A 25,702-nucleotide genomic window follows, 5' to 3' on the forward strand; every position below is an offset into this window, starting at 1 on the left:
CCTCCCCCCCAAAAAAAGTGCTGGTGCAAAATGGCAAAACTTTAGAGAGACCTGGATGGCTTGTGCTTGCCCTCCTCCCCATGGGGGCCAAAACATGCAGGACAGGAACTGTTGACAATTAAGTGATGAAACTCTCCAAAAAAATGGAGGCAGAGAAAGACTCTGGAAGAAGATTGGTGTGTAGCCGGCTTCTGTCTATTTCCTATTTGTACCTTTTTTTAATTTGCTTGTGCTTAATTGCTTGTAAAGGGAGGAATGCATGTGAAATGTAGGCAGCCGAGCGACTTAAGTTTGCAAGAGATCGGCGTAGACACTCGGGAAGGGGGTGGATTTGAACCGAGGGGAAGGAGGGTGGGACGAGACTTAATTTTTTTTCCCCTGTCGGAGAGGGATTGTGCTGGTCCGGGGGTGGGGGTGGGGGGGTGTGCAGGGCTGCCTGCCGGGATTGCGGATTTGCAATGTGTGCACAGAGAGAGGGGTTGTGCAGGAGCCCAGCTTTGTCCCTGTGCATGCGGAGCGCGGGGGGTCGTGCCCGGGTGTCCCCGTCGGCTTGCACGGGGGCTCCGGGGAGAGCAGCGGCAGCAGCCCGGCCTCGCTGCTGCTTCCCCGGGCCTACTCCTTACACACCCCTCCGTGCACGGCACTCGCCCCGGCCCCTTCCCCGGGACCCCCTCACTTTTGCCCGGCGAAGTGCGCAGGCTCTGCTGGCACTGGCATAACGTGGATCGGAGCACGGGGGGTGGGGGGAAGCCCATCAATCCCGGTGTTACATAATGCAATTTGTTTTTAAATCGCGGCTTCCGGTGTGACTATGGAAACAGTTGGAGGGTGGAAAGGCTGCGGGGTGCAGGCTGCCTTGCCTGCTTGCAGGGGGGGGGGAGGTTGATGGCAGAGAGGGGTTGAATGGCAAAGAGGATCAGAGCCATGCAGGGCTCTCCTTTTTCCTCCCTCCCCCTCCCGGGGTTGCACAAGGGAAGCAGGCGGGGATGGATGCGCATTTAAAGAGTAAAAAGACATGCAGCGTTTGCCTGCAGCCAAGCACCTGTTGTCTCGGGTCGGTCCCGTGTCCCCAGGGCGAAAGGGGTGCAGGGGCAGCGGTCCTACCGCGTACCTGGGTGGGGGTTTGCAGCCTTGCAGCCTTTTCTGGGAGAGGGGCTCCCCGCATCCCCCTCGGTACAGCGCCTTGTTTCTGATTTATTTTGTAGCGCTCTATTGGTAGAAGAAGGTACGATGAGAACGAGGACCTCTCCGACGTGGAGGAGATTGTCAGCATCAGGAGTTTTAATTTGGAGGAGAAGTTAAAGAGTAAAATGTATCATGGGGATTTCGTGCATGCCATGGAAGGGAAAGGTAAATGCGGAGCTGGCTGGGGGGGTGTGTGGGGGGCGGCTTCTGGCCGGGATTGCTGCGGAGGAGCGGAGCTGGTGGTGTCTCCACGTGCAGAGTTTGTGGCTTGTTTCGTATTTCCCGCCTGCATCCCCCCTTCCAGGGGATCCGGTGACGAATCCAGGCCGAGCAGCAGGGGAGGGGTTGGGGGGATGGGTGTTGCACACTGGGCCCTCGCCAGGAAACAACACACGCACACGTGTGTGTGCTGGCACGGGCTGTCCTGGCTGGACCCGGTTCCCCGTCCCCTGTGCACGGACGTGCCCCTTCTGGCGTTGGCATCAGGGGGTGCGGATGCGGCTTGCAGAGAAGCCTCCGTGGCTGCTAGCCTGACCCCGGATCGCTTCCCTTGTGTTTCCAGGGATCAGGTTCGTGGAGGAGCTGCAGGAAACCCCAGCCCCACCTCCGCCTGCTGGTGTTTCCCGCTCCCCCCTCCGCCCCCTATTCAACCAGGGCCCTTTGCATCTTGTTTGTCAGCTGCTAAGGATGCAACTCCAGGCTGTAGACTTAACAGCTCCGTCGTGTTATTAAATCCCCCCTGCCCCAAACCGCCTAGATTCGCTTGTGACTTACGTGGCTAGATAGGTACTCAGTAGGCGAGACCAGCCCATGCAGGGGTTGCTCTCCAGCAGGGGCAATGGGAAGGTGTAGTTTGCCTGCTGGAGCGGATGTAGGGGTGGCAGTTTTTCAAGTCACCTTCACGTAGCGCGAGTCACTGAACCTGGCACCAAATCCCAGCTACTTTTGTCCACACCCTGTGGCCTTGCGGGCACTCCAGTCCGAACCACCTCTCAGAAACATGCAGCCGCTAGCTGTCATGTGTCATCCTCATCAGACGTCAAGAATGATTGAGTCAGGCATTTAATTTATTTATTTTTTATTTTTTTCAAGGCTCAGGCTTGTGTGGACATTTTTAACTCCTAATGTGGCCAGGGATATCAACTGTTGTACATAGAGCAGGGGTTTTTCCTGGAAGGGAGGGGGGGAATAGCTTCCTCTTGTCCCCTGACACAAGATGCTGATACCTGGTCCTTGCTTTTAAAATGCCGGGTAATTTTTCAGGGATTGCTTTCTACCATCATTTCCAAATTCTTTGCTCCCTCCCATTGCTGCTAGCTAACCCTTCCACTATTTCCCTTGCTCAGCAGCTTTGCAAACCTTTTGTAGCTTTCTCCCTTCTAGGGAACTTGAAAATAAATGAGTGTCTTTTGTTACTTTGTTTTGGTCTATGTCTGCTTTGTTCAGCCCCACAAGGGATTTTAATGCTTTGTTGGGCCTTTATAAAGAGAAGGTCTGTTTTCATTTTTACCACTGGTTTAATTTTTCTGTGAAATCAAAAGATGAATTGAACTTAATCAAAAATACTAAATTTGCCTACTGTGCTGTTGAGAGCAAGACTAGAAATATCAAGTTATTGGAACACATGGAATCGGTTGATTTTAATTTTTTTTTTTAATCTTCTATTTCCTTGTTTTTATTTTCAATGGGAGCAGTACTTTGATCTCTGGCCAGGAATGTGGGCTGGAAGTTTTCTTCAGAGGTGCTGCAAGGCTGCAGTGTGATTTTTGGCTTGGACACAGCCCACCATAGCTCTCTAGTCTAGATTTATTCTCTAGCCTAATATGCAGTGGATCTGCTTCTCCTGGACACCCTTCACCTGATTCCTGACTTTGTGTCTTGAATGGAGGATGCGCTTATCCAGTGGATATTTATTGATTCAGTTAAATAAAATACTTAAAGGAATATTTTAAGTTGTGAGGCATTTACATAATAAACCATAACGATTTTTGCTAATGGGGAACTATTCCTTATGCTGCCTCTCACTGAAATATTGATTGTGGAAGGTAAATTCCACGCAATGGAAAAACAAATGATATTTTTAAAGGGCTAGTAAAATAATAAGCTACATGGGCTATTTGTTTAGCAGGACTAAGCAAGGATCCTTTATCCCTGCTTAGTCCTTAAAAGGATCCTTAAAAGGATCCACGCTTTTTGTAACAACGGGGAAAGTTATAGAAATAGATAAAAACATGAGTAGGAATATGAATTTATCATGAATTTCCAACACCCCATTCTAGTTTGGGTGTCAGAGGGACATGATTTGTATAAACCTGGGGATGAAAATTTTCATGCAGTGTCCCAGGAAGGTTGTGTTTTAGATAATTACTTATTTGATCAGTTGACAGTAAAAATGTATAGACAAACAAGCATAGTATTGAGTGTTTAGTTTAAAGTGCTGTTAATATTTGTAGCGTACAAATAATCCTGAGGGGATGCTGTCCAGCTATCCAGACTTCACTTTCCTGTGAAAAAGGAGGATTACAGACCTCCAGACATACTCTCTGGCTACTTCAAGATTAAATTTTGCATCTCTGGAGGCAGAATATAAATCGACTATGAAACTTGTGAAGACTTTACCCACCCAAGTGAATGCTTATCACTTTTTCCTACTACCCGAAACAGGAAAAAAAAAAACATTGTTTCATTCATGACGCATAATTCAGACCACTGAATGTTAAAATCAGCATAAAGAGCCAATTCATTTTCATCCTTAAAATTAAATAATTATGCTTTATTATTCAGACAACAAATCTTTGTTCTATTCTCTAGTTATTTGGTCAATAAATATGTACTCTCCTTTAAATCTATGAATCTATGAATCTCACTAATTCAGCCATGCCTGAGGTCACAAGATTTTCACCTATAGGCTTCTGTCCTGCCCGCACACTATGGACCTGTTCAGTTCATTGAACTTTCTCAGACTAGTGTCAATAAAATATGTGCCCAGCTGTTTGCAGGATCAGGGTCTTACAATGTACTTCTGTAAAGTTCAGTAGAAACAGAAATATGTAGCTCAGTCCATGCCACACTGCTTAATAGGCAGACAAGGTTCTTTGGGTAGATGTGATATCTTTTATTAGACCAACTAAATAGTTGGAAAAATTGTTCTTTGCAAGCTTTCAGGCACAAACAGCCTTCTTTGGGCAGAACTTTCTCTCTCTTTGTCCTTAGACCAACACAGCTACCACCAACGACACTAATGGTAATTTAGGTCAGTCTCCTGTAACTGTTATGCAGCATTTCATAACCCAGACATTTCAACCTCATACTCCCATTGACAAGCACTGCTTTCTACTTTATGTGCATCTGTAAATAAGGAAAATAGAGAACAGCTGCAGACTATTGTTTGTCACCTAGTTTCTGCTTGTGACCTAAAATATTGCCTCTCTTTACAGTTCTGTATAAGTTATAGTAAGTTTTCTTTGCTGAATACAGAAAAGCGGAGACTCTTGACAATCTCTGATATGAAGCAAAAATGTAATTTTAATACTTTTTGTGTATTTAAATCAGATTTCACTTTTGAGTACGTGCAAAGAGAAGCTCTCAGGATTCCCCTTATTTTCAGAAGTAAAGATGGACTTGGAATTAAGTAAGTTGCAGCTAAATCTTAGTTTTGATTCAATGTTTTATGAAATAATCCTAATACCTGCATGTGCTCTCAAAATGTATTATGGATAGCATGCTCAAGAGGAGGGTAAGGGTGATTATACTTCATTTACAAATGAGCAAACCGAGGCTGGGAAAGTTTAAGTGCATTCGGGGCAGTTGTACAGTCACAGAGCAAGTCAGTGACAAAGCCAGAAACCAGAACCCTGGTTTTGAACCATCTAATGACAATATTTGTGTCTGACTTCCCATGTAACTTCTAAGTTATGTTCTGAATGATGTGTGGGGGACACTGTGATAGCTACAGTTAAGCATGCTTCAAATTTTCCATTATAATGGTCTTTTTTTAGAAACCAATATTTAATTATAATAAAATTCAGAATTATTATTTGTATGGGGTTGGTTTTGTTTGAAAGCTCAGGACAAAAAGGATTAAGTTTTGAGAAATAGTTGACTCATAATATATTGTTTTCTGATTGGAAAAAATAAGACTACCTGCAACCACTTTTTAAGAGGTTTTAGTACCTGGAATGTAAGGCAGATAATTCATGGGATGGGGAAGGGGGCCTTTTGACATTTACTTAAGGTATGAACATAAAACCTTGATATTAAAATGAAAAAGTCTCTTATAACTTTGAGATGCTAATTATTTTATTTTTTTGTGTGTAAAAAGTTCTGTGTAGTGTCTAAAGTGGTACAAAAATGGAAAGATCCTGATTATATTAAAAGTGACTCCTAAAGCACAAGCAATATAAAGCTCAGGGAAGGTTGTGCAAGCAACTTTTTGTCAACCTTAAACTTTTGAGTACTGTGCTTCATTTTACAACTTTACTGTTTTTTAATGTCTGTTTTGTATAATATTATACTACTGGGTTTCTCAAGTTATGTTTTCTTATGGATATTTTGTCCTCTAGTTCTGTTTATGCTGAGAAACCAGGCAGTCACACTGTAAAAGAGTAAATTACATTTTCATCTGCCTCACACAGCATAAATACAGCTGTCAAGTTGGTTACAGTGCAGAATCTCTATGACAGGTGAAGATATAAGGAGAATAAAAAAATGCCTCTTGATTTTCAGTTCCCAGGTGGAGTTTGGAGAGCTGATTGTTAGAGAAAAGGGCTTTTGAATTGTAAACTGGATTCTGAAGAGACTGGGAGAGAATAAATATGGAGCTCCATAGTAACAGTTTTACAGTCACTTTGCTGACTCTAATCACACTCTAATGTTTATTAAAGGGGAAGAGAATGGATACTTGAGTTTGCCCTGATGAGCTTAAAATAGTCTCCAACCCCCAGACTTGACTAGCCAGTTTCTTTGTCCCTTACCCAACTGCTGATATCTTTCCTCTATTCTAGTGGGAATGTACTTGGCTAACTGATCCTGTATTGTTTCCCCCTCTTACAAAATGAACCATATCGTGTGTACAGCTTAATCCAGCAGATGGAATTAATAGCCTGAGAAGGTCAGAGTAGCTGGTATGCAACACACACACACACACACACACACACACACACACAAAAACCAAATTAAAAGTACCATATCATCATGTAATTCCAGATGTATCATAATGGTTAGATATGCACAGGAAGGCTAAATGAAGGTGGCACAGCTTTTAAGTGCTTGGTTTTGCAACCTTAATCATTTTTCAAACTATTTTTTTTATATAATGTCCTTAAGTGTTTTACAGTATTTTACTTTTTAAGAACAAACGGGTGGGCCCTGCCCCCTTCTGCTCCCTTCCCCAGGTTGATCTGTTGTCTCTTCTGCATTCAAATTGAGTAGTTTTGTCTTCCAAACTGCCAGAGCCTGGCAGGAAGGGCGGTGAGAACAAGTGTGACAGGCTCTTTGCTTTAAGGTCTGGCAGAAGGACCTGCAGCTTACTGCTGGGATAAACTGGATCTTGGAAGATTTAGCTTGTGAAATCTAAGAAGTTTCTGCTGAGCACTTACAAACTGCCATTTTTCAAAGCTTTCTAACATGGGCATTTTTCAGCAAATTTTCATGGATATGGCAAGAGGTGTATCTGACACAGAAGCTACCAACCTGCCCAATTTTAAGTCCCGGCTCCAAAGCATGAGTATGCCAGTTCGTCTCAAGATCAGCATTATTACAAGAGTAAAATGCCATTTTTTCCCAGCAGTCAGGGCTCATGGTGATATCTTTTATTAAACCAACAAGATTTTTGCAAAAAAAATATTTATTTTTAATTTATTTAATTTAATTTAATTTATTTAAACATTTATTTTCTATTAAAAAAAATTCTAAAAATTCTAAAAAGATTTCTATATTTTCCCAGCTTGTTACAAATGGCTGAACTGTCTGCCTGAACTTTTCCAAAAAAATTAAGGTTGAGGCAGACATCCATCAGGGAACATTTCAGCCCAAATGGTTAAAGTTTGGCTAAGCAATACATAACTGAAAGTATGTTCTTTTAACAGGAAGTGTTGAACTACCTTCATAATAATCAGCCTAATTTTTTTATTTCCAAAATACTTTGACAGGATTAGAGAAAACATTTCAGCTCCAGTGTTTTCACCCTATTCACACTTAAGTAATCGCATTCTGTTGACACAGATTCTTTCAGCAGCTGCAAACCAGGCTGCAAGCTTCAATCCCTGTCCCAAACTCTTGTGTAGCATTGCAATCTCCAGCTCCATTTAGAGCACTTTGGTAGAAGGGAGCCCTCTCTGTAGTACACCAAGCAATTTAGGATGAAATGTGCTATATAAATATATGTAACAGGCAGTATATTTAGTACTAGTATAAGAGCATTTGAGATTGATGTGATACTTAGTAGTAATTGGAGCTATGTACTTCTAGTTGCCTGATGTTAAATAGCTTGCACGCCTGTCACCAACAGATCTACAACACGTAGCTCTTCTGTTGCTGCATACAGTAAGGCTCTGAAGTTGCAGGAAGCGGGGTAGCTGATGGAGAGATGATTAAAAATGAAAGTCAATGTTAAAAATTGCTTTGTGGTTTTCCATTTCGTATACCCAGCCATGGCGAGCCGTTGTTATTCCTAGTGGTCAGAAGCAGGAAGCTCAAGTCCTGACCTCTTTTACCAGCAGTTGTTTTCTTTAGGCAGATGTGAACATTTAGATGCTCCTGTGATTGCATGTTGGAAAGCTGTCTCTTTTGGTTTGGTGGCCTGCAGCAGACACCCACCGTGACACCCCCCTGGTGCTTTCCTCTCTGACCTTTACCCGGAGGCCTACTTTCCACTTTATCCTGCACCTCAGAGCACGGGTACATTGCCTTTATATATAGGGCAATGCCTCCTCCTATTCCCTGCCTGTCCTTCCTGAACAAGTTACCACCCATGCCCATATTCCAGGCACGTGAAGTATCTCGCCACATCTCCGTAAGCCCAATTGCACGATCATTCTTTATTTGTACTAGGACTTCAAATTCTTCCTGTTTGTTCCCGGTGCCTCTCGCATTAGCATATGAGTATTTGAGGTATCTAACTGAATGTCCTGTCTTTTCTCTGAGAACATTTCTTAGGCTTCTGCTATTGGTTCCCTTTACTAAGTTTTTATCCAGATCCTCTGGCGTTTTACTTACTTCTGGGCTTTTTTCTCCACCTTTAGATCTTTAATTACTGCATTTTCAAAGTACTGTACAAACAAAGTTCTCAGCCTTGTCATTAATGTGCAGTAACTAAGATAGAGATCTTCTGTCTCTGTCTTTCGTTTGTTTTTCTTTCCTGACTTTTAAGTTGCCCTGTTTGCTCTGTTCCAAATGTTAATGATCTCAATCCACAAGATCTCGGCAAGGCTCTGAATGACTTGTGCTTAAAATTCTCCTTCTTGATGCTCTCGACTGCTGCTTACTTGCATTTAAAACCTAAAACATGATCTCTATTAAAAAGGGTGTTATAAATAGCAGTGTCAACACCAGGGAACAATTCCACCACTGTTTAGCTTAGAGACTGCAAATATCTGATGCAGAGACGGTCTCAACTGACTTCCGGTCCAAGACACTTACGTTGCTCCACCAAGGTACAGTTGGGTTGTGGAAGGAATTTCAGTGTAGGAGAGCACTTGGGATGGTTTCATTCCCAGCTCTGAATCTGACAATGTGTGATGTGGCATTGTACAATTCACTTTACCTCTTTATGCATAAGTTTATATGCATGGGGGAAAAACAAGATAATTTACCTTATGGGGGTATTGTGAACCTTACTTGTTTGTCAAGACCTCTGAAATGCTGAGCTGGCAGATGCATTAGAAGTATACCAAAGTATTGAGTTTGTCAAAAAACCTGTCCACATGCAACTGCTACTACCAGGGTACCAGCACATGCTCCCTAGTCATTCTGAGTAGAGACATTTTGTCTTTGTGCTAAACAGCTATGCCATATAGCATCAAAATAGTCAATAATATGCCTTTATAATATTCTCCGTCCTGCCAGAAAAAAGCTGTCCATGCTGTTCAGAAAAACTGCTTGATCCTTGCTGCTAATAGCCATGTTTTGTAAAATGTGGAGAAATAGCACTATAAACTTATTTCTGTTTTATCCATGTGAAAATTTGGTCCCACTTGTATTTGGACAGCATTCACATTCCTTTTCTTTGTATTGCTAATTATAGAATGCCTGACCCAGATTTCACCGTCAGAGATGTGAAGTTACTAGTGGGTAAGTTGTTCTGAATTTACTGTATTTTCTGTATTTATCAGTGCTGCTTTTTTAATGTTAATTTTGTATAAGACTCCAGATGTGCTTGTAAGCACGCATTAACTCAGGATCTGAGGGAAAGAACAAAGAACCAGTTTGTAACAGAAAAAGGAATATATCCTAATTAGTAGTTATGCTGATGAAGCTCTGAAACATACTGGAAAATGGGCCACTTGTAAATATAGTGAATGCTTTTCTCTAACAGGTAGTAGATACCTGTTCTTCTAGCCAGATGGCATTAGCTGCTTCCCTGCAAATACATCTTTTAACTTGGAAAGCAGCAGTTTTGCTGATGGAGCTTGTAGCCATGATTTGTTGTTGAGCAATTTGTTTTATAAGCTTAATTACAGCCATATAACATGGTAGCTGTGAACTCTTTATAAGCTTATTAATGTCAGGCCAGGGCAGTGTTTGATGGAAAAACTCCAAGGGAGCCCAAATGTGGAAGCGTCATGAGATGGCTTTGGTGGTTTAAAAGCAGGCACTCTTCCCTGTGCAGTACTGAATTAACACCCTCTCGTAGTCTTCAGCAACGCTGTCTTTTGCCCGAGACCTAACACGAAGGTCCTGATCATTTGTGATCATAAAAAAATCATGGCAATTTTTATAGAAGTAGTAGTGTTAACCCTGATGAAATGGCTGTGTTTAAACAGTGCAATTATGTTACATGCTGTCTAAATCCCTCAGCAAGTGAAAAAGTGCAAGTTTTTCTTCACATCCTGTCCTAACAATGGGCACTACACTACACATGACACTACACGCACTACGGCGACATAAGTGTCCGCGGGAGTCTACATGTGACCAGCAGCTACTTTGCCATAGCGACGCACTCCCCGGGTATGGCACACCACTACAGAGAAGTAACTGCTAAAAATAACCATGAACTGTGCGTATGGCACAGTAACAACATCACCATAGCGATACGTGTAGGTGCGCCCAATGATACTCAGTGCTGTGTCCTTCAAAACTGGCTGCATTTCAGTGATGGGAAAAGTGGTCTATAGATGTAGATCTTTATATTGATGTTAAAATTTTAATTCACATTGTAAAGAATTAATTCTTGGTGTGTAAGTGTTTTGTGTTTGGAAAATGCCTAGAAGAGACTCCTGCCTTATTCAGTTTCAGAAATGCACAAACCCAAATGCATTCATGCAAAATTACATTTAAGCTAATTAATGGACATGCTATTTAAAATGAAACAAAAAGGTAACTTAAAAAAAAAGACATGATGCAGCTATTTCAGTTTTACCATTTGCCCCGTAGAGAGAATCCCTATTTCACTAAGGAAATGTTGTTGTGTTGCTTAACTGACAGTGTTGTACAAAAAGCTTTGAGATCTTCTATCTGATAGGAGATACTGTAGAAGTCTAGTTGGAAGTGTTGTTTTGATATCAATATAGAATTTATCTATAGAATTTGATATCAGTATAGAATTTTAATATCTTTTCATATCTGTACATTCTTAGATGAAAATAGGAAATATGAAATCATATGAGAGCACAAGGAAATCTCATGACTATTGAGGAAATCAGTACTTTTGAAGTTGGAGATGTTGGATTTCTGCTGTTTTGCTGTGCAGTGGCTTTCCATTAATGCCGATTGTCTGCACTCTGGAACAGCTCCTTTGTAGATTTATTCCATAACTTCTGCTCTGCTGTTTCTCATTTTGAAGTTGCTGCAATCATTTAACTAATTATGTAGTAATTCTGGGAACAGTGTAGTGTTGCATAACAGACTATTATGTAGGAAAAAGTGTAAGTGTGAGAGCTGCTTTCCTCTTAGATTCATATCTTTGGCAGTATTATGGGGTGGAGATTCCCATGTACGTTGGCCAAGAACATTAGGGTGAAGTAAAGAGCAAAGCAGGAGGATATCTAGAAATGATATTACATTCTTTAAGTAATGAGGCATAAATAGACATCAATTTGAGAGCTGAAATTTGAGGACATTAAATTTCTCACATTTGGGAGCAGTGAGCTGTGCACACACACCTGGCCAAACTCTGAATATTATATAGATATCCTCTCACCGCATTTGGATGAGCTTCAACTGGAAATCCCAGTCCCAACCTATAACTTGTTCAAGAACATTGTGTCCTGCTGTTAAAAATAAGATGTATAGCCTTTGGCGTCACAGGTGAAAATTTGGTTAAAAAAACCCCCGTTCACAAATATTTAGGGGATCTCTGTGTCTGCAACTTTTATGTGTCAGTTCACACTTTTATAGCAAGCCATATATATGAGCACAGTATCTATATGCCTTACAGCACACAGAGGGCCATGTACAGGCCTGGTAAAAGCAGGTGCAATTCCATTGTTTGTGCCTAATTTCCAAAAGGCATGTAAGTGAACTCAGAAAGTCAGGCAAACTAGAATGAGCTCCATATTAGATATTTTTTCTGCTCATTTATCCAGTATTTTTGGCTTAGTACCTGAAATTAAACCTTTCCACGTGGGACCTTAAACAGAGTTCCCACCTGCTCTGTGCAAGGATTAAAGACTCAAGATACTTGTCAGAATTGGATTTGTCCCTGTGTTTTTGAAAATTGCCCTTCCCTGCATGTGAACTTGAAGGTTACTGCATTTCAGGAATATTGTGTGTACAAGTGAAATGCCTCAGGGAGCATGCAGAGAGAAAGATATTTTACAAATATGAAGTAGTGTAATATCTACCCACAGAGTCAGAATTTGTGCTGAAGTCAATAGGGAGAATGCAGCTTGAAAATAAAACACTCTAGTGTAAGTTTGTCTATTGTGGCCATCATTGTAGCATCTGTAAAAGTTTTAATTTCTTCCAAGGATGAATCAGTGCATGTGTATCTTTGTCATAAGGATATTTTTGAGAGATTCAGGGCGCTAGTTTTCAACGTAGCTAAATCTCATTGCAAGTCAGTGGGACTTCAAGTCATATGTGACTTTAAATTTTTGAAAATCTCACCCACTGTTAATTAAAAAAATCAAACTCCTTTATCTCTTGTATTTGTTGAATGTAGGATCCTTCACTGTGATGTTTAATGACAACAAAGAGAAGGCAGTGTCCATATCCTAGTAAAATCAATTGGATTTGGGTACCTAACTCTTTGAAAATCCCAGACTACACTATTAACAAAGAATTTAAAAAACAGAATTTACTTGTCAGTATGCATGCTTCTCATTTGTTCTTTCTGTCGTTACTATTCATTCAGAAAGCAATGAAAGCAGCTTGATTTTTGGTGCGTTGTATCTTAGTGTTTGGACTCCAGTCTATATTTTAAAAAAAATCTCAGTTTTCACTAGGATCTGTAAGCAGTAGTGTAAAAGCATTATCCTTGGGCTTGGTTTTCAGAAATGCTTGTTGTTGCAAAGTGTAAATGTTGTCCCCAATTTAAGAGGACAACTTCTTCTTAAGATCTATTATGATTTATATAAGGGCATGGTCTAGATTAGTTTGTGTGTCTATGTTAAACATAGTTCAAATACTATAATATTGGTTCTAACTAGACAGTTAACTCTACTCTAAATGAGCAACATCCCAACTATTTTTTAAAGCCAAGGTCAGTGGATTAATTTAAGTTGTTGGAATTTGTCTGATCTGTAAAATGGCTGTGAGCCAAGAAATCAATTGGAGAGGAGGAGAAAAACTCTTGGTCTACTTAGGAACTTCAGACTGCTTAAAAGAGAAATAAACTACTGTAATATCATTAAATATTAGGCCCTTATAATTTTCTTCTCTAATGTGGATTTGAATACTAATTCTAAAGGACAAGGTGTCATTGTCATGACATCATAAACTTTTTTTAAATTTCAAGAAAGCCTTTCTGCGTGAAGCATGCCCTTTCAGTAACTGGTTGTACGAGTACAAAATGGGTTTGTTTCACTGTGGTTGGGTATTCTGGTGCCCCTTGTAGCATCGGCTGTGACATTTGTGCAGTGCTTTGTGGGATACCAGCACTTCTCCCAGGGGATTGTCTTAGCCTGAGGACAAATTCCTACAGTCCCCTTTGGAATGATCAGCAGTGGCTGCATACAGTTTGGATGCAAGGCAGCTTTGTTCATGGAGTTGTGTACAGCGCTCACCTCCATCCTTCAGCACACGTGCACCTAAATGAGAGCTGGTTTGACAGTGGAGACACGACAGTTGTGACCTGGACATTTGCAACCCCAGATTGTGATCAGTCTTGGATAATCCAAGGGGTGCTGGCAAATCTATGCAGAACATCCAGATCTTCAGGTCCATTAAGGATGTTCTTCCACATGGGGGTGAGCCCCCACTTGATGTGCAGTAAAGAAGGGAGGGATTCAGGATGCTTGGGGTTCCTCAGCTTCAAACAGGATTCACATTCTGGTCCTGCCCCTCCTCGTTCTCCCAGTTCCCATGTACCTAGAAAACAGTGATTTTCTGGGGTTGTGCAAGGAATGGTAGATCACCAAATAAATGTGCTAGACTTAACTTCAGAGCAGTTTGGTAGTTTCCAGTGTGGTGAATATGGGATATTAGGTGTCCCACGGAGTAAATGTGGGGCCAGTGCACTAAATATTATCCAGGCTACTCCAGTAAGTGGTGATTCTGGCTGACAGATTGCCTGTGGTGCCAGAGCCCTGAGAAAGCAACTGCTTAATGCAGCTTGTAGTTGCCCAGGCTTGTATGCTGCCAGCCTTTTTGCAGCAATGATGGCTCCAGAACTCATTGCAAACCAGCATGGGAAGGTGCAGTGGCAGGAGAAACAAGGCTTTCCTTCCTAAAAATTAGTACTTCAGCCTTAAAGAATACTTGCTTGGAAATTGCATTGAGGACAACAGAGATATATGCTTGTGAAGGTAAACCTGAAACTCCATCGACAAAAAGGGTGACTATCATTGCCTTGGGCAGCAAGCTAATTCAAAGCTATACACTCCCTTAGCTAACTTAGGCAGGCTGACTTTATATGAGTGTGGCTAAGACAGAAAGGGTTAACACTCCTCTGAATATAATATATCAGTTTATAAATAACAGCTACAGGTTGTCAGCAGCTCAGTCTGATGTCTCTCAACTAGTCATTCTGTTGTTATTAAATATTTATCCTGCAGCAGTCCTTAGCAGACCTGGTTCACACCAGAACGCTTGCTCTAGTTGTTTTACAAATACATAAGAAGACTACCCCAAATTGTTATCCTATTTGAAGACAGTCTCTGTAAAGGGTGAAGCAGAGGGGCGAAATCATGATACACACAGTTTACATATATACATACCTTCTTTTTTTTTTGCACAGATGAAGTAAGTATATCCCCATCTGTTCTTCACTCAAGCATCATCAGTCTGTGTCTTTGCAGAAGGGGTCTTGGGTGAGGGTAGCAGCCTTGAAGGTCAGGCCAAGAAAGACATTTGATATCTAAAGGAACATGAAAGAAAGTGTAGGTGCAATTTTATGAGAAGACAACACTTTAATTTTCTGGTTCTTTGGCAGTAACAGTGGTTCTCAGTCTAGGCTCTGTAGATCTTTGCTTTGTGCTACTGGTAACCAGTGGGGGACTCTAGGACTGATGGAGCCAAACAGAATAACCTCACTCTGGGGAATTGCTTCCTAATCTTCTTTGGTTCACTCCTCTTCAGCGTTTGCTGTCTCTCTCATGTTGGTCTCCTCTGAACCTTGTATTGTGCTTGAATTCACACAACTACAACAGGACCTGGAGAGACTTGAGTCAAGTGTCTGCGTACAAGTAGGGACGTCTAGTTGCAATAAATCTATGGTTCCACCTTCAGCGAAAGGAAATCAGCAGTTCTGATGCAAAGCAGGGGGTGAAATCATAACAAAGAAACTGCACGTATTGTGGCACAAAAACCTTTGAATCAATTCTGCCTAATACGGGCCTAATGTTACTTTATACATAGAACAACACTATAATGGTTGCAGGGGAGGTGGGACATTGTGGATTGGGAAGATGGCTCAGGGAGGTATGAAGGCAAAGGTTCTCGGGTTAAGGATTGGGCGCCAAAAGTGACCTTGTGCTGTTCACATGGTGATGCCAAAGTACTGCCCTCAGACCTCTGTGCAGGACTCGATTCAGACAAGCTGTCTTCCCTATGGATGTGGATTTTGTCCTGTCAGTGCAGGAGCCATTTGAAAAAGGAGACAGAAGAGCTGAGTTGAGCTTTGCTGAGCTGGTCTTAACATATAAAAAGGAACACAACATGTTTCCATTCCTGTTACCCTCTCACCTGTTCTTGTTCACATCGGTTCTGTGTGTATCCCAAATATGAATTGGCCATTGGCTACTCTCTGCATTTTGATTTCTGCCCCTTAGGCAGGAGCACAATTTTTTCAATGTCCAGTTTGCAAATACTGCAGGGGAGCATTTACATTCAAACAAATCTGACCTGAGTGCAGACATCTCCATGGTTCCTACCTCTTCTGCAAATAGCCAGGTGCTCCCAGAGCTTTAGAAACCCCAACTCTTGGGCCAGCTTGATAGTGTCACGATATGGAGATATACTATAGACTAGATCAGTGGTCCCCAAACTCATGGTTCACACATGTTACCAGTGAGATCTTCTGGTGCTGCTTACTGCACAGAAAATTAGAGTTACAGCTGAGTTTGTCAAGGAGTTTATTGCCTACAGCCTGTTGTTTGTTTGGTGCTTTTGCTTACAGGCTAGCAAGGTCAGCTACTGGAGTAACTTCCGTACAGACACAAGAGGAGAATCAGGAACATGCTCAACTGATTAGAATTACTGCAATAGTATATAACTGGCCACAAGCCAGGGGCCAGTCCTTGAGCGCAAAAGATTGCAATTTTAAACTTTACAGGGTTGGCAGGGAGTTAGGTGGGGCCCCCAGAGGAAAACTAAACAGAAACCTCTGTAAGATCCTGAAAACTGAACCCATTAAGCTCCGTTTCCATTAAACACTCTTGGGAAATCAGGTTTCAGGGTTTACTGATTCGGAAGCCTACTTTCCCAACTGTTCGGTATGATTCCCAAGCAAGGAGGCTATTGATGCAATTTAGCGGAGATAGGTTTGCTTCACAACTTACAAAAAAGGGCCAGGTGCAAAGCCTGCATGCGAGTATTTGGTCTGGGATATTGACCCTGCTGCTTTGGAAATGATTTTCTCATTATTTTGCAGTATTGGTGTCATCTCTAGATCTTTCCTAGGACTGGCGCAGCTGAGATGAAGTAATTGCTGCCCATTTTTCATTTAGTCAGTATTATGGATTGTACGACTGCATTCCTCAGATGAGGATGTTGATGAGATCCCTCCGTGTGGTCCCTTATTATTTTTTTTCCTTTTAAAGTCTTTTCTGGAGAAGTATTGAGTGTTTAGTTCACCAAAAGAAACAAACAGAATTGCTAAAATTAACTCATGTTATACTAATACTCTCTGTATGGTTAAGCTGGTTTAAAGCTGCCCAGTTTGTTCCCTCTCTGTATGACAAACTGATCTGGAAAAATGCCTCCACGTAACGCAGGCCTGACCTCCACTTCCAAAGCAAAGGACAGTGTTAAAGAAGAGAGAACAGCCTCATTTGTGAATCACTTGCCGAAAATAGCAACTAGGGCAGCCCTTCCAGCCTCCGAATCCTTCACTTTGCAAAACACTATGGGCAAGATTCTTTCCTAGTGGAAACCCACTGGCTTCAAGGGAGTTACATCAGGGAGGAATTAAACCCACCAAGGTGGTATGCCACTTAATGATAGAATGGTGTTCTCTCCGGTGGACGATTTAAATGAATCCTTTCAAGGTGGACATTTCCCAGACTGCTGACCACGTGAATGCTTAAAAACGCTCTGTGTTTTCCTCATTTTTATGATTTAACATAGCCATTTGGGCTAGGTCTGTCACAGAACACCCCCCCAAGTCCAATCCATTGATGTGTACTAATTTAATGTTAAATCTGAGCATTCAAACACACAGGTACCATAAAATTAGAAGGGGGACATCCTAAAGCTGCATGAATTGAGCCCATCTAGGCTCTAGTGAATATTAGATGATTTTGCTGTTACTAAAGATATGCCCTGATTACATATGATAGAATGTAGAATATTAAAAAAAGAGAGAAGCAGCAAAGCCATTCTCCAAAGCAATGATGTTCATTTTGCAGTAGCCATTTGTGATGTTGCTTCCTAAACATTTTTATATAGACCATGCATGAACTCCATTAATTGTCATTAGGAGTTGTAGCCAGTACAAACAAAAACATTGGACTACATCCTTGGAAACTATTGATTATTTTTTAAACCATTGCTTAATCTGTTGTAAAAATCCTCCTAAGGATCAAAGTGACTGGAGAAACCATGCAAGAAGAGGCTTCATTAGTTGCAACTATAGGGAATACTTTTAAAGTTGGATGGAAAGCAGATAAACTCAGTCACTTTTCTATTACCAGCCTGTATTTACCAGCTTCTCCAGATGAGTCCTGTCTGCTAATTTCTATTGCTCCGGCTTTTTTCTCTTTGTGCGGGTTTAAGTACAATCACAACTCCCAGTGAAGTGATTAAAATGTGGGTAAGGCAGGAGTTCATAGCCTGTGCAGTTCTGACTCTGCCCCTGTGGCAGTTCTGGGATTGTAATGTTGGTAAGAGTGACTTTGGTGCACAGGCTGTGGTTTGTCTCAATTAAATCATATTTTATGACCAAAATTAATATTTAATCCACAGTTTGGGTCACTTCCTTGTGTAGAAGTAACTAATGTTGCTGGGTTTTGTTTGCCTGGACATATAATTTTGAATGTCTGCTTTGCTGTGTGTAGTTTTAGGCTCACTTAAAATTAGTTTGAAATTCAGCTGAGCTGCATCATATCTCTTGGATCTGTTACATGGTAGGGATTTTTCCCTTCAGAGGTGTTTTTTCTCTTCCATGGAAGAGCTGAGGATGTGTCAGGCCTTTTGCTCACGAAGCACCTGGCTGGCTCTGCAGTGTCCTACATCAGTGGTGGTGCTCAGTCTTCTGGCCTTGTGGGCCATGAGTGATGCAGAGCCAGTCTGTGGGCTGTCAGGCTCTCTGCACCAGGATCGGGCTCTCCGCTGCCTCTTCCTGGCCCTACATGCCTGGATCGAGCATCTTGTGCTGAGACTAGGTCCTGGCATCCTGCACCTCCCCTGCCTGGCCCCACGTGCTGGCATTACTGCCTGCATGCCAGAAAGGGCCCTGTGTGCCAAGATGGGCCCTGGCACCCAGCACCAGGATTGGGCCCCATGCTGTCCTTTGCTCCTGACCTAGCATACAGGCTCATGCTAACTGACCCATGGGCCTGCCCACGGGTTTGGAAATTTGGCAGCAGGGGAGCAGCCACTGCTACCCCACTGCCAACATTTTGGATCTGTGAGGAGCCCAGCAGGTCAGATGACATGGTCCTGGGGGCTGGATCTGGCCTGTGGACCAGAGGTTGAGCACCCCGTCCTATATTGGTGGGGAAAGGCTACGTGATGCTTCGCAACTTTGCTATAATAAGCAAGTGCCTTGAAGCATGAGCACGGTCTTAGCATGTGTAACTGCACATGCACGTTAGCAGACCACCTGCTGCAGATGCTGACAACAGGCTGCGTAAAATGTGTCCTGCTCAACCTTACCTGCTATTAACCTTGAATATCCTCTTGTATTTGCACCGTAGGAGAGTGTTAAAAAAATGAGGGGGGAGGGACCGTGTCTCTCGTTATCGTTCATGTCCTGACACTCCACCCATCAAGTCTCACTTGTCAGTTCTTCATCAAGGCTAACAACCCATTTTAGTTTTAGCCAATTCTCTTAAGTGCCAGCCTCTTCCTCAGCCCCCTGACAGTGTGCTTGAGGGTACTTGTATTTTCCTTGATGCGTTCTCCCACCTCCTGCTGTTGGAGGTGGACTGGATGAAATGTTCCCTTGAGCCAGTCTCTTAGCTGGAGGGATTGTGCTCACTGTGGCATTAAGTTCTTTGATGTTTCCAGCACAACTGAGAATCTGGTTACTTTTGTTCATCTCTTCTGAAGTCCAGGAGTATTAAAGAAATATGCCAGTCGCTGTCATTTCTCCAGTTTTCATTTTAGCATGACAGGGATGTGAAGAAAGGGAAGGTGTGCTTGCTGCCGCCTGCCCTGCTTAGCAGAACTCAAAGTGCTTAGCTTATTCATCTTTTGTATCCGCAAGTGGCTCTAGAAGACTTAGTCTAGGTAATGCACGATTAACAAAAGAGTTGTTATTTTAGAGGATTTTCCTGTGGGGTTATTATTCCAATGAGTAGCATGTGTGCCCACCCACACCACTGCACTCTTTATGATTAATCCAACAACTCTTTTAGAGTAGGCCAGAATCCATCTGCTATTTACCAGCTGAATGTAATGCTGTGAACTTGCTGGAGCTCCATGCAAATGTTTTAAAAGAGGCACACCTCAAATATTTGCTGCTGCTTCCCCCTGTAAATCTACTTGGCTGACAGTTGGGAGGGTTATTTTGGTCAGAGCCTGCATAACTCTTTTCTGTCCTGCACATGTTTTCTATTACAGCCATTTCCTGAATCTTTGTAGTAGCATCTACCTTGCTCTTAAATAAAACCATTGCCTAGTTAATGTCTACATTGGCATAACTGCTGACTTATGCAGAATCGAGAGAGAGAACTGAAACCAGGTAACCTTCAAGGTAGCAGAACACTATTTGCTAGGCTGCGGGAATATGCGTAGCTCACGTGGTGCCAAAATCATTTATGTCATCATGCTGGAGAGCCTGTCAAAAGTGCCTGTACAATCTAAGAATACCTTGTATTTCTGTAACACTTTCAGTCTGATGATCTCAGCTTGCTTTGCAAACATTAGTGACGGCCTTTTGGAAGGATGAGAAGTGCTATATCGCCAGCCTGAGACAGAGTTTTCCCAGGTCCAGCACGCACACAGTTTCATTTGGAGTCAGGGACAGCTGTTGGATCCTGAGTGCTTTAAACAAAACAGCCCCTAAATTACTTAATCTATCCAAGGTCACACGAAAGTCTCTTTCTACTTCAGGATCTTTTTGCTGCCTTCTCTTATGTTGCTCTCTAAACTCCTTCCCATCAAATCAACAGTGGTAGCGAAGTCTGTAGTGGACTTTAAAGAGTCTTTGACTCTTTCCTATTTTACAGTACAAACTACTGTTTGGGGTAGTTTGTTACAGAGGACCCTCCCCCTTTTGTCTGTGGGGTGAGGGATGATGCATGTCTGAATAGGTAATGGTGTTGGTGTTGACAGTCTTCCTTGCTAGGGTAGAAAAGGATTTTCAGGGGAACACACCTGCCTTGGTTGTACGGAGATGGAAATTCTCTGGCCAAGCCAGTGGTAAAACTCAGTTACCTTTCCTGCCAAGGCTGTGCCATGACTAAAAGACCATCCTTACTCCTCTTAACAGTAGCTAGCAGTAGCTGATCTAGAAGCAATAAGGAACAGAGGGCTAAAATATTCTAACCCCCCAACACACACACGCACACATTTTCCTGCTTGAATCTCCTTCTCTTTAAACAGGACTTTTGTCATGACAAGCCAGGACGAAGATAGAGAATTGCTTCAGCTTTAAATGCGCTCAGTTTTCACTCGCTGTGTTGCTGCCTCATCCATCTTTTGAAACTGTGCTGCTTGTTTATATGGGGAAATCTTACCAGGTCTGATGAGCCATGGGTGTAGTAACATCTCCAAGCTATGGCCACAAATGATGGAAATTAGCCGTCAAGGAAAGAATTGTTTAGGACAGAGGACGTCTGGCATAGGGAGCCAGTTGTATCCCCGCAGAATAGGGGAGAAATTGGAAATCTAAGCCTGCACCTTACTGGCTCTAATGCAAAAGGTACGTTGAAGGCAGCTGCTCTGTAATAAAGCATTCATTAGAAAGCTGACTAGCTCGTTATAGGTGGCTTGCCTGAAAGGAAGTGTCTTGACATTTAAAAGTTTCAGCAGTTGGTGATCAGGGCAGCATCCCTGTTCCTGTCACAGGAGGTCAGATGTGCAGATCACCAAGTGTCTAATTCAGATGGAGTTGGTTCTTTTAGATGTTCAGAGGGAGGAAGCTAAACTGGGGATAAACTGTGTATTCTGGTCTGTGTTAAGAACATCTGACCAGCAGATGTCAAGGAACCTGGAGCATTCATCTGAGGCCCTCGCTTGCAGCATGTTTTCCTTCCTTGCTGTTCCAGTGTGTTTATAGCACGGCACTGCCATAGCATCCTACCTGATAACATCATGATACTACTAGGACGAGCAACATTAAATTGTATTTGAGAATCATCATAGTTCAAGCTGTAATTAAACTTAAAAAAAAAAAATGTTGTGCCAAATTGATGATTTTTCTTAAATCAAAACCAAATTTGATCTTTGCTTTAAAACCAAAAAAACAACCACTCCCTTTGCACGTTTGTAACCCAAGCCAAACACTTTCATGTAAGTGGATGGGCACTGGCAAGTGAAAGTTGTGTTAGGCAAGAGGAGTACAATGCAAACGGTAGGTAGAGAGCGCAGGGAAGGAAGAGCGAGAGATGTCTCGAGCCATTTCCCTGTTAGTAACTTTGGGTGTTGTTAGTAACATAAAGAAAAATAACAAAATGTAAACCTGATGGGCTTCTTGATAGACAAACAAAAATACTTCCTTTCCTGTTTTGGAAAGGTAAGATTTCCATGCTTTTCTTGTAATTTCAGGCCTTGTGGCAACTACATGCTTCAGAACTTAGACCTATCAAGGATCAGTTAGATTCCAGGTGTTGCGACATGGGTCTTCTCGTATACTGTTGCTTTCTGGGGAATCTAATGTTTTGGTGTTAAACTTAAGTTTTTGTAGTGCTAATATAGTATATGGCCTTAAACTTGTAGGAGATCCTCTTTTTATAAGAGCGTATTGTTTCATAGGCTGCCTTTGTCATAAAAACCCATTGCACAGTTAACAATTTGCTGTTGCCTAAAATGTGTGCACCTGTTCTGTCCAAGAAGCAAGATGGGAGCAGCCTTGCAAAGTGCCTTTGCAACTCTTGGTCACGTTACAGGGGTTGTCAAACGGGCTGTGCTGATAGTTTATCTGTGGTTAGGACACCTGTTCGGGCAACAAGCAACGATTTGATGGGGGTAACTTTCAGTTAGCTCCTCCCTGGGCTGGCTTTGGGCTAGTAGCCAGCAATTAAAAAGGTTGCCCCATTACCAGCCAGACTTCCATGTGTAGTGCATTTCTTTTTAAATGCAGGCGTTACAAAGAAGAAACAGCTGGATAATACAAGACTTGGTTCTAATGTACTGTTTGTGTTATTGAGGAAATTCATTCGTGTTTTGGCCAGCAGGTTTCTCTTTCCTGAGTGTTGCGTTGAAGAAGCCATGTGGTCTTCCTTTTTTCTTCATCTCCTTCCTGTCCCTTCCCTCAAGTGACCTGCTCTGGTTTCTTTTCATCCATCTTCTTATGATGAGGCTGCTCTGCTGTACATGCTCATTTTATTCCCTAATCTCATAATAGCTTGTGACAAGGCAGAGATAAATCATGCCATAGCCAAGCACTTACAATTATTCTGTTCTTATAATCACAACCAGCAACCAATAACCATAGAGAGATTTACATACTTTGCAGCACCAATAGAATTTGACAGACTTTATTAAAAAAAAAAAAAAAGAAAAAAGGTTTTAATGGATTTTTGTGGTAACCAGTTGCACAAGCTGATTGGAGGGTGTAATGAGATTTCCGATTGGTTTCTCTTTCTGACCCTGGTGTGTAAGTGTCTAGGAACAAACAACATAACCACCGCTCACCTGATAAAACGGTGTTGTGGATCTGTATTATTCTGTTTTTTCCCCAAGGGTTGGGATGAAGGGCTAGAGATCAGTCTCCGGGTATCCAAATGTATTTCTCAAGTGAAGACTGTATTAGCAACTTGTCTGGAAACCAAGGGCTGTACTAAACTTGTGTAAAATTGATGCGGTTTGTGCTGCTCTTGTTTGTCTTTGTGTTTTGTTTTGTTTTTTTCTCAGACAACCCCCCCCCCCCCCAAAAAAAAAACCAAAAAACGAATCAAACTGTTCTAAAACATTTATATCACTGTTGTGTGCAGTAGTCATTTGGACCAGTATTGTAGAATAAAAGATATATTTTAAAACAAGGATTTCTATTAATTCTAAATTCCTTATTATGCCTGTAGCAGGCTCAGGGATTTGCTTAGCTCCCACAGTCCTTCAACTATATACAGTTCCTTATTTCCTAGGCCCATTACTCTACAGGAAGCCTCTTAACCACAAGTCAGTACTCAGCAAATACAGCTTAGCCCAGTTTAAAGAGGGCACATTCGTAGTCCAGAGTCCTCTGTAGCTCCAGAGAAGGTCCCTCTGGCTCCTTGCTGCAGTCTATGCAGCATGGGCTGCTTCCCAGAGTGTCTCTGTCTCAGTTCCCTGGACAGGGGATTGCTGCTTCCAACTTTGCAGCTCTAGGCCTCTTGCCAGATGTGAAGAGTTCCTGTCCTGGTGTTGCAGCTGCTGCCAAGCAGCCCTCACTCCCTCTGACTCACCCTCTCTCTTGCAGTTGTTCCTAGCTGTGTTTCTGCCTCTCCTCTATCCCCACCTCCCTGACTCCTTTCCCTGGGAGCCTTTTAACTTCCTTTGGCCAGCCCTTATCTTTTGCAGCTGGCTCAGTCCTTGGAGCAGGCCTGTAATTAGCCTTACTGCCTGTAGCTGGCTGCAGTCCCAAGAAGCTTGCAGACTTCTCCAGCCTGGAGCACACAGTCTGCTGCAAGCCTTTGCCAGCCCCCGCCTGCCCGCTACAATGCATAACTGGATTTTCTCTATGATAAACTTCCTATAAAATAATAAAGATCTTTTGTCAGGGGCATTTTTTGGAAGGAATCGGTCTCTTCAATAATGGATATAATAAAATAGGATAAAAGAAGTCTGAAAACGTTTAACTCCCTCCCGCTTCCCACCAAATCTTATGTATCATAGTTCTCTGTATGCTGTTTTGATTGTCAGCTGTCTGTAAAGGCAGAGCTCTGCCTTGCTCCATCTTTAAAGCACAACAAATGTTTTCATAGTGTAAGTAATACTTTTAGACAGTGCAAATAATGAGCAGGTGCCCTTGATATGGTGGGTTGCATATGAAACATTTTTTCTCCATGAAAATGTTTTTTCTCCATGAAAATGAGTTTTTTTCAGTTTAAAGTTTGTTTAAAAAGATCACCATGGGATTGCAGCATAGGTGTTTAATAAGTGTAAAGATGTTGATTGGCTCTGTCAGATGTCACTAAAAAAAGCATTATGCACTTCAAACTGTTCTCTTTAGTCTGATTCCATAAAATGCAGGTTTCATGAGACTTTTTTACAGGCTCAGAGCACGACTTCAGGAAAGTCTTAAATAAGTTTTGTAGCATGAAAAACTTAATAACATGGGTTATTGCAGTTTGGCAGTTTTATGGCAAAGAATAAAACTGCATGTGGGGGGAGGATGGAAGAGGGAAAGGTGCATCTCTGGTGTTTGTAATATTAGGTCTCTATGCAAAGGAAAGGATTTAGCTCCTTCTTCCTTCTGCAGGCCAGCCAGACAGTGGTACCTTGGATGGGATGTCTGAAATGAATTGCTGGGTGGGGACAGATGTTGGGGAGAGGAGGGGTGAGTGAGAAAGGTATAGAATTGCAAAGCTGATTGATGGCTTTAAAACGTGTTTGATGATGGGGGGTTAAAATGCACTCAGAGTGCTGGGGCATGAAGACAGCTAAGGTGGAAGTGTGGGGGAGCTCTGCTGTGTCCTTGGTAAACCTCTATTTCCCTTTGTTCTTTAATGCCCCCTGGTGGAGCTGGAGCTCCACGGTATTTATTATTTAATTTTATTTCATTTGTCATTACTCTTAGCACTAGGAATTGGGAAGCGCCACTAATAGCTAGGGTGGGTGAATGAAGATCTTGTAGACCTACTGTACTTGAGTGCATAGGAATGATGTCCCTCTCAATTTTTCTGCAATTACCATGTGTTTTGGTAGGAAATATAGAGGAATATATATGCTTTTGTTGCTGTGTTGGGTCAGGTGAGTTGTACCTAAGACCCCTGAAATCTTGAGATTCAACTACTTGGTGTAATTGGGCTTTTTAGAGCAATTCTCAAACAAGCTGATTAATAAGAGACTTCCCACAATCAGAAGTGTGAAGGTCATAAGGTTATGTAGCTTTGTTTCTAAGTTCAAGCCTCAGAAAGAGACCTCTTCCACCTAGCATCTCCTCGCATGACTTTGGCTTCTCGTCCTAAACAGCATGTCATCCTCTGGCTACAATCATCTGCTAGTATCAGAA

The 25,702-nt window shown here is 42.2% G+C and overlaps 1 protein-coding gene across 1 annotated transcript in view; it reads left to right on the forward strand.

The window, feature by feature from the left end:
* Window positions 1–37: 37 nt before the first annotated feature.
* KDM2B (lysine demethylase 2B) overlaps window positions 38–25,702 on the forward strand; it is a 136,574-nt gene continuing 110,909 nt past the window's right edge. The window contains exons 1-4 of the mRNA XM_006015198.3: window positions 38–176; window positions 1,206–1,350; window positions 4,738–4,816; window positions 9,428–9,474. Coding sequence (XP_006015260.1) covers window positions 126–176; window positions 1,206–1,350; window positions 4,738–4,816; window positions 9,428–9,474 — 322 coding nt within the window. The 5' untranslated portion in view covers window positions 38–125. The remainder of the gene's footprint in view (window positions 177–1,205; window positions 1,351–4,737; window positions 4,817–9,427; window positions 9,475–25,702) is intronic.

Source organism: Alligator sinensis, unplaced genomic scaffold, assembly GCF_000455745.1.
Source record: "Alligator sinensis unplaced genomic scaffold, ASM45574v1 scaffold628_2, whole genome shotgun sequence".
NCBI lineage: Eukaryota > Metazoa > Chordata > Crocodylia > Alligatoridae > Alligator > Alligator sinensis.